The sequence below is a fragment of the Borostomias antarcticus genome (genome assembly GCF_949987555.1).
Source record: "Borostomias antarcticus genome assembly, chromosome: 14".
Lineage (NCBI taxonomy): Eukaryota > Metazoa > Chordata > Actinopteri > Stomiiformes > Stomiidae > Borostomias > Borostomias antarcticus.
In genome coordinates, this window is record NC_140247.1 from 16,027,284 (window position 1) to 16,036,820 (window position 9,537).

At 49.3% G+C, this 9,537-nt stretch overlaps 2 protein-coding genes across 2 annotated transcripts in view; both read right to left on the reverse strand.

The window, feature by feature from the left end:
* The window catches only part of psmd3 (proteasome 26S subunit, non-ATPase 3), a 12,664-nt gene extending 11,000 nt beyond the window's left edge, over positions 1-1,664 (reverse strand). Inside the window, exons 1-3 of the mRNA XM_084449070.1 lie at positions 1,648-1,664; positions 1,371-1,535; positions 195-385 (exon numbers count right to left, since the gene is read on the reverse strand). Coding sequence (XP_084305196.1) covers positions 195-385; positions 1,371-1,530 — 351 coding nt within the window. The 5' untranslated portion in view covers positions 1,531-1,535; positions 1,648-1,664. The remainder of the gene's footprint in view (positions 1-194; positions 386-1,370; positions 1,536-1,647) is intronic.
* A 5,898-nt stretch (positions 1,665-7,562) lies between these two features.
* Positions 7,563-8,393, reverse strand: LOC311317441 (leucine-rich repeat-containing protein 3-like; the record flags this gene model as incomplete). The annotated part of the gene is made up of 1 exon (XM_084448523.1): positions 7,563-8,393. The coding sequence occupies one exon, from the start codon at positions 8,391-8,393 to the stop codon at positions 7,563-7,565; it is 831 nt and encodes a 276-aa protein (XP_084304649.1).
* Between the last annotated feature and the right edge of the window lie 1,144 nt (positions 8,394-9,537).

Below are 9,537 nucleotides of genomic sequence, written 5' to 3' on the forward strand. Positions count from 1 at the left end.
CTAGACAGCTTATATCTACTCTGATGCAGACTAGACAGCTTATATCTACTCTGACGCAGACTAGACAGCGTATATCTACTCTGATGCAGACTAGACAGCTATGGCCGAACAGGGACTCAGGTGAGGCAAGGCAATATGAGGCCGGTCAGTTTCACCCAGTCAGTTTCAGCATGTGCATGTGTGTGTGTGCGCACCTCCTCCAGGAAGCCCAGCAGGAAGTCCTTCCCCGCGGCATTGGAGGTGAAGAAGCCGGTGACGGCCTTGTGGAGCACGTTGGGGTTGAGGCGGCGGCTGGTGGAGGGCAGGGCTCTCAGGGCGCGCAGCACGAAGCGAGGCTCCTTTCCCGAAACCGCCTTCTCTATCTGCTTCACGTGCTCCTTGATGTCTGCCAGAGGAACGCAGGGGAGAGGGGGAGGAGGTAGGGAGGTGCACACAGGGCACACACACGGCAATTAGTTATCCAACACAACTTACAATAATTGCATTTAACGTAGGAAGTTAGTGTACCACTACTACTCGCCAGAACACCCAAAACAAGTCACTAAGAGCATAATCTAGTGCTAAAGCCAAAGTGCAAGAGTAGCAAATATGAATATAAAAACAATAGATGCTTCAGAGAAAGGACCCTGGTAGTGCTTCTTGAAGAGGTGAGACACGCACAACCTCACATAACTGTTGAACCAGAACAAATAAGCAGTGAGCTATATACCGTGCACACACCCAAAAGTCAACTTTGACAAATTAACTGAGCAGTCAGATCATTCAGCTACTCACTACGCAAATGTAACGTTGCATGCGGAGCCATGCGATGTAAACAATCCAAGTAGCACTAGGTAATTTCAATCCCATTAAAGCTATATTTGATCTCTATTTGTATTACTCTTCAAAAAAAGTTGTAGATTATCCTCTATAATTATTTTGCAATTATCTAAAATGAATCAAATCACGTTTGCTATTAGTTAGATTAGCTACGTTAGCGTAGCTAGCTACCTAGCCAGCCAGCTACCGTAACTTTGACGTGTCACCCAGCTAGCTAACACTAGCTAAATATAATCGCGATTTTTGTTATTTCGAGTTATTGAAGCGTTCATACTCTGTCAGGAAATGGTCGTGCATGTTGTTGGCTAGCTTGTCATTTAGCACCAGTTAACGTTAGCTACAATAGATGTATTGATCGTTCATTTTCAATAGGTTGTTAACGGTAGCTAGCAGCTAGCTAAACGTTGGCTAGCAACAGTATCAACATATTAGCTAGTCCAGCTAGCTAGTTCAATGGTAGCGTTTGAAAAGAAGCCAGCAGTGTTATTCGTGTCATTTGTTCACTAGCTTGTACATAAATCACACAACTCTATGGTCAACTAGCTAGCTACCTTCCAGTGTGAGTGTATCGAGTTCCTTGGGTGGCTTTCCCGCATTAGCGGCGTCTTCCTCCGGCATCTCCACATCCTGCGGCTCGGGGCCCGCATCTTTCTGCTTGTCAGCTTTGGAGTCCTTGGGTTTCTCACGTCGCTTTGCCGTTGTCTCCTTCATATTGTCTGAAATGACCACGTGGAGAAACAAGACAACTATGAAAACAAAATGCTAATGTAAACAAAGTCAACAATTTCTCTCAATGTTCTCTGATATTTTCTCAAAGCTGAAACTCACACTGGTTTCCTTCTGCAGAATGACTGGCAACTATTGTAGCGCGCAAAGGATTATGGGATGTAGACCACACCAGCTGTTGCCGCGAACATCATACAGTCCAAAATAATAGATAGAAGATAAAAAATCATTTAAAAATAGTTTCATTATCTGATGTGACCCTAGCAGCTTCTGGATTTTAAAAACTACTGTACGAGGTTTTGTGACCTTTGCGACTTCTAATAATTTTATGGAAAAGAACTGTTATTATTAACCTTTACATGTAGGTTAGGCATGGAGGAAGATACCAGTCCTTACTATAGGTTAGGTATGGAGGAAGATACCAGTCCTGGGTTATATAGGTTAGGTATGGAGGAAGGTACCAGTCCTGGGTTCTATAAGTTAGGTATGGAGATGAACCAGTCCTGGGTTCTATAGTTTCTATAGGTTAGGCATGGAGGAAGATACCAGTCCTGGGTTCTAGGTACCAGGCCTGGGTTCTATAGTTTCTATAGGTTAGGCATGGAGGAAGATACCAGTCCTGGGTTCTAGGTACCAGGCCTGGGTTCTATAGTTTCTATAGGTTAGGCATGGAGGAAGATACCAGTCCTGGGTTCTAGGTACCAGGCCTGGGTTCTATAGTTTCTATAGGTTAGGTATGGAGGAAGATTCTGTAAAAGGGGCCTGAAGAGGGCGCATCCAAGTGCGGAAATGCAATGCAAGTGGACCGGGTGTTCTAGCTGCTGTTGTATGTGTGGTTGAATTTCCTTCCTGGATTTGTTTAAAATTGGTAGATGGTGGTCTACATGTCAGTGTGGTTGCCTGCACGTCAGTGAGGTTAAACTGGAAACAATGTTTTTCTCCATCTAGGGCAAAATAGTTTGCAGGGCAGTAGGACTCACAGTCACTTCTGTCAAACAATACAATAGACACATGATGAAAGATGCATATTTATATACTGAATGTATGTACAGGACACACCACACTCACACATCACACTGCACACACGCACACACACACACACACACACACACACACACACACACACACACACACACACACACACTCACCTACACATTACACTCTGTATATGCACTGACTGCACTACTTTTTGTACATTGTTCTTTTTCTTAGCGTATCCGTTTTTTGCACTAGCATTTGGTACTTGACCTCTGCACTGTCCTGTCTTTGCCCTGTCCTGTCTCGTCCCTGTACCCTGTCCAATGTTGTCTCAATGTTATGCACCTCGCCCGAAAGCAAATTCCTAGTACGTTGTAGAACTGCTTGGCAATAAACGGATTCTGATTGTGATATTTAATCCATGAACAAGATATGCAAAGCCTATAAGCATTATGTCCAGCAGTTTTAGTAAGTAAGTAAGTAAGTAAGTAAGTAAGTAAGTAAGTAACATTTTATTTACATAGCACCCTTCATAGCACGAGTGCACAGAGTGCTTTACAGTAGAAACATTAAAAGAGTCCAATCAGTTACATACATGTGCAACTGAACACATTAAAGAAAAAATACACATAAACATAGAGACATAAAAGAGGTCAGTGCCAGGGGAAAACAGGCAAGCTGGAAGGAGAGAGTGTGGCAGATAGAGACGGCCTAGCGCTCGAAGGCTTGTCTGTAGAGGTGTCTTTAGCTGCCCTTTAAAAGAGCAATTAACAGTTACATTGGCAGACAGCGATTACTACCAGAGACTCCAGGAGCTGCCAGTCAGACCAGATGCAGGGGTGGGAAGCACAGGCGCGCGAGCGAGATGCACGGTGGGTCGGGGCGGCTGGAGACGCCGGTGGAGGCTCGGGGGTGAGAGCCCCCTGTGGTGCCATTTAGGGGCCTGCTGCTGGGGGCTAGTGTTGATCATCTTCATTTTTAACCCTCTAAGTACAGTGCCAACATTCTGAATATTAATTGGATTTCCCCTATATTACTAGAAAGCACAGTTTCTCAGCTTTCAGGAAGTGTTGGAATGTAGGATTTAAAAAAAAAATATATATATATTTTTTTCCCGATATTTTTACAATTTTGCCGGTGACGTGGTCGTATTCAAAGGGTTAATTGACCATTCTAATCTGCCTCTCATCCCCTGCAGGTAATGAGCTGGTGTTCTGTACCTGGGCCCTGTGTTCTGACCTGGGCCCGGTGTTCTGACCTGGGCCCGGTGTTCTGACCTGGGCCCGGTGTTCTGACCTGGGCCCGGTGTTCTGTCCCTGGTGTTCTGACCTGGGTCTGGTGTTCTGTCCCTGGGCCCGGTGTTCTTTCCCTGGGTCTGGTGTTCTTTCCCTGGGCCTGGTGTTCTGTCCCTGGGTCCGGTGTTCTGACCTGGGCCCGGTGTTCTGACCTGGGCCCTGTGTTCTGTCCCTGGGTCCGGTGTTCTGTCCCTGGGCCCGGTGTTCTAACCTGGGCCCGGTGTTCTGTCCCTGGGCCCGGTGTTCTGACCTGGGCCCGGTGTTCTGACCTGGGTCCGGTGTTCTGACCTGGGCCTGGTGTTCTGTCCCTGGGCCCGGTGTTCTGACCTGGGTCCGGTGTTCTGACCTGGGCCCGGTGTTCTGTCCCTGGGCCCGGTGTTCTGACCTGGGCCCGGTGTTCTGTCCCTGGTGTTCTGACCTGGGTCTGGTGTTCTGTCCCTGGGCCCGGTGTTCTTTCCCTGGGTCTGGTGTTCTTTCCCTGGGCCCGGTGTTCTTTCCCTGGGCCCGGTGTTCTGTCCCTGGGCCCGGTGTTCTGACCTGGGCCCGGTGTTCTGTCCCTGGGCCCGGTGTTCTGTCCCTGGGCCCGGTGTTCTGACCCTGGGCCCGGTGTTCTTTCCCTGGGCCCGGTGTTCTGACCCTGGGCCCGGTGTTCTTTCCCTGGGTCTGGTGTTCTGTCCCTGGGCCCGGTGTTCTGTCCCTGGGCCCGGTGTTCTGTCCCTGGGCCCGGTGTTCTAACCTGGGCCCGGTGTTCTGACCCTGGGCCCGGTGTTCTGACCCTGGGCCCGGGCTCACGCTCTTGCTGCTGCTCTGCCCCTCTTTTGATGCCTTTTACAGGCACCTGTTTGGTTTGTGTTTGGTTATGTTAGAGTAGCTATTTAGTTTTCTTTGATGCACAATATTAGCACCACTACATTCAAACACTATCTTATTCTATTATTTGGTTTAGTTTAGTTGTTCTACTTTACTTGGTTATATATATATATATAGTTTTTTGTTTGTTTGTTGTTAATAACAGTGTACTGTGATGTGCACTGTGATTTCTTTGCACTGTCCCGTCCCGCCCTTCACCCTGTCCTCCTGTCTCAGCCCAGCGTATGTCTCAACCCTGGTCACATTCCTACTATATGTGAACCATATCTTGTATCTTGTTGTATCTTGTACTTGATTATATACATACATACATATATATATTTTTTTTTTTTTGGTTAGTACTTTTTTTTTGTCATATTCAAACCGTGATGCGTCTCCCTCTTGGTGCGGCCATCTGAGCCAGGTCATGACCTCAGGCCCGAGGATGACCTAGAGAGAGAGCCGGCGTTAGCATCAGCAATTAATAGTTGTTTCGACTAATAATCTAAACTCATTATTTTACATGTGTATAACAAGGCAAAAACAAGCAACAGGATGCAGTGCATTTCAGGAGTTGGGGGAGTGAGAGACAGAATGAGTGAGATGAGAGATGTGTTGGAAAGAGAGAGAGAGAGAGAGAGAGAGAGAGAGGGAGGGAGGGAGGGAGAGAGAGGGAGGGAGGGAGAGAGAGAGAGGTTTCATCACAGGTTACAGAGTACATGGTGCTGAATCAGTGATTTGTTCAGTCCCTACATGACCTGTTTACCTCAGTAAAAAACAAACAACAAAAAAACAGTAATCAACAATAATTTCCAATCATATGAGCGGGTACTGTAAATACTGTACACCAGTGTAAATTAGTTTACCAACACCAAACAGGAAAAAACGGTTTCCTTTAGCAAGGCATAACACCAGCTCTCCTCTGATTATGGTATCCGTAGTGTGTGTGTGTGTGTGTGTGTATGTGTCTGCAATTGCAGACCTGCCCATCTTAAATTGTCATCAGTGCTCAAGACCAAAGCTAATGCATCAGCGTGTGTGTATGTGTGTGTGTGTGTGTGTGTATCCCACTTGGATCGCCATCTTGTTGGGGGGCGTGTCCAGTAATGGTCAGCATCCATTAGCAGGGCAGCTGCTGGATGATGTGATGACGGCACACAGGGAGACGCAGGGCCCGGCTGACCTCGGTGGCCCAGCTGACCTCGGTGGCCCGGCTGACCTTGGTGGCCCTGCTGACCTCGGTGGCCCGGCTGACCTCGGTGGCCCTGCTGACCTTGGTGGCCCTGCTGACCTAGGTGGCCCGGCTGACCTCGGTGGCCCTGCTGACCTCGGTGGCCCGGCTGACCTCGGTGGCCAGGACGCTGCAGCGCCGGCGGAGAGCTGTCTGAGCATCACAGGAAACACTCAGCCAGCTCTTAGCCCCTCCTCTGGGACAGGAGCCGCACACTCATCCGTCCGCGACTCACTGTCCAACCAGGTCATCACTCTGAGGTCAGAGGTCACTCCATCAGGAGACAGAATGTTGAGCTTGGAGACAATCCGTCCCTCACGTCAGACAGAGACCGTGTGACACAGAAAGAGATAGACAGAGAAATAGATAGAGAGATAGAGAGAGACAAGACAGACAAGACAGAGAGAGGTAGACAGAGAGCTAGAGAGAGAGATGGAGAGAGAGAGAGAGAGAGAGCTAGAGAGAGAGATGAAGAGACAGAGCTAGAGAGAGATGGAGAGACAGAGAGCGAGAGAGAGATGGAGAGACAGAGAGCTAGAGAGAGAGATGGAGAGAAAGATGGAGAGAGAGAGAGCTAGAGAGAGAGAGAGGGACAGAGAGAACCAGAGAGGATATACGTTTCAGCACAGATAGCCTGGGTGTCATAGTCAGAGGCCGTAGTGTAGTTCGGCCCCACAGTGGATTCCTCATTCTGGGAGACACACCATTGAGAGAGATCAAAGCAGCTCATTTCAATAAAGATAGAGTTCTGCACACCAGATGGCTTCCGTTAAAAAGGCATTTTTAATGCGAGTGCAGTGACATTTGGAGCCCCGAGGCTCTTCCTCAGTCTGAGCCTTTTTGCTTATCTAGATGAGTTTATTTCCAGCACCCAGCCTAACAGTGGACTGTGCATGTCTTCTGTATATTTGCATTAGCTCTTCAATAAGCTTTGAGGCTTGAGATTAATTGTAAAGGATGACTTTTGAAAATTAACTCTATTAAAAAAGTAATTTTGCCTGCAAAATGATTTTTTTGTTGAGCCAAGGAAATTGAATCACAGCATCCATATTTCTTGGAGACATGACAAAAATGTGTTTCGCCACCACCCAATGCTCAGACACATACATTTTTCTGGAAAGACAGAGTTTCTGGTTTCCCTCAGACAGAAAAACAACAATTACAGTATCTGTCTGTTCTAGAGTCACTTCATTGTAAAGGATGGTAAATGGTAAATGGACTGCACTTAGAGAGCACTTTGATCTTAAGTGCTATACAATGGCCTCTCATTCACCCGTTCATTCACTCAACAAAATGGCGACAGCTGCCATGCAAGGTGCTAGCCTGCTCATTGGGAGCAATTTGGGGTTCAGTGTCTTTGCCCAAGGACACTTCTGACAGGTGGACAGGAGGACCCTATGATCATTGGACAACCTGCTCTACCCCCTGAGCCACATCATGCATTCCTGGGTCAGTACTGTATGTATAATGCCCGATAATCCCTTCAATGTCCTTTTGGGATTTAAATGCTCTTTTCAGATAGAAGAAAGACCGCGAACATTCTAGAACCATCTCAACTGTATGTTTGAAAGAATCCCAGAATTCCGATGCTACACAGCAAATGTGGGTACAGACTTGAGGTTCTCCTGGTCGATACAGACACAGTTAGATGAATGCAAAGCAGATCAGACGACGGTGCTGAGAGAGGAGGCCTGACCGCTGGGCAGGGACTTCAGGTAGTCCAGGTGTCTCCGGGTGTCCTCCTGGTTGTGCCTGACGTAGTACACCAGGTAGGCTATCACCATGGCGAACCAGCCGAACATGGTGACCAGCATTGCCACGTCCGTGGTGCGCCTCAGCACGGCGCACAGGTCCCTCTCAGCCGCCAGCGTCACCAGGGCCACGCCCCTGGCGCCCGCCCCCTCCGGATCGGAGCTGTGGCAGACCACGCCAGCCAGGGAGGCGGGGTCCAGGTCCAGCTGGGGCACGGCTACCTGCAGGCGGCAGTCGCAGTGCCAGGGGTTGAGGGTAAGGTTGGCCTGGCCGCTGAGCCCTCCCAGGGCCCCGGGCTCCAGCGTGGTCAGGAGGTTGGAGGACAGGTCCAGGCTGCGCAGCGAGGACGCCAGACCCCGGAAGCTGCCGGGCTCCAGGGCGGTCAGCCGGTTCCGGGACAGGTCCAGCTCGGCCAGCCGCGGAAGCCCGTGGAAGGCATCGGCGGGGAGGGAGGCGAGGAGGTTCCCGTCCAGGTAGAGGCGGCGTGTGTCGTTGGGGAGCCCCCGGGGGACGCTGGCCAGGCCGCTGTCGCTGCAGCGGACGGTCAGCCCCGCCCCCGGGGTGGGCTCGGAGCAGTAGCAGCCTGCGGCGTCCGCGTCGCCGCCGCATCCGGACCGGGGCCGGCGTGGAAGCTCGGCGGTGGACGACGTTGTGGCCAGGCCGTGGAGGAGGAGCAGGGACGCCACGGACCACGCCCTCAGAGCCAGGGGCATCGGGGAGAGGGTCCGGGGGGGGTCGGGCATCCCCTGCTGGCGGGAGGACTACCGAGCTGCAGGAGCATCAGCGGTCAGAGGTGGAAGGGGGGGTCACATGTGGCCTCGGGTCACAGCTTCACCAGCCTGCTGGGCTGAGACAGGAGGAACAGGAAGAGGAGGAGTCAATCACACCTGCTGAGAGAGGGAGGCCACTCCCCCCGCCCCAAGTGTGCACTTGTTCTATCTCCTTCATAGAGTTAGTGCACAAGCTGAGAGACAGATCAAGTGGGCTAGTATATGAAGGGGAGAGAGGAACAAGTGCACATAGCAGTGAGAGGGGATGGGTCGGTCTAATCACACCCAGCCTCTCTAGCCTAATATAAGCCTGTCATTCTGGGGATAATAACCATCTATGAGAGGCTGGAATGGGAACGCTAGCTCACAGAGACACTCACAGACTTAATTGTAGGGGACTGACTGCTTCCTCTACTCCATTTTGGTGTCTAATGACTAATCTCTTCCTAAAGCCACTGAGAATGACACTAAACCCCAGGGAAGGTGGATGGTTGGCCAGGTGCAACACAACATGACTTATCCCATTCCAAAACAACACTCATCCACAACATTCCACACAGGAGGTCCACAACAGCTGGCGATGGAGCGAAAATAGCCTACATTTATTTCTCACTAATGACCTGGTAACACTTTACAATAAGGGTACATTAATAAGCATTAGTTAAGGCATTATTAAGCATTAAGTAACTAATGTCTCTATTAACCATTTACTAATGTTATTTATATTAACTAAGGTTAACTCACCTAACCCTAACCCTAACCTTAACTAAGGTATTAATTAACATTAGTAACCTAACCTAACCCTAAATAAGCATTAGTTAACAGTTAACTAATGTTTTTTGTGACCATTATTGTAAAGTGTGACCAATGACTTTCCCATTCCTACTCCACACAGTGGAGTCCAAATGCTAATACAGTGATTGAAACGACATATCTATATGGCTGTCCTGCAGTCTGTTGCTCTCTACTGCTGAACCCTGAACCAGGATATGGAACCACTCAGACTTAGAGTGGACAGTAGCTTACGCGGCCTTTCAGCTTCTGGGAAAAATAGTTTTTGCTCTTCTGGTCTTTCTCAACCGCTAAGCTACTTATCGGAGGTTTCCGAATTGTTCTT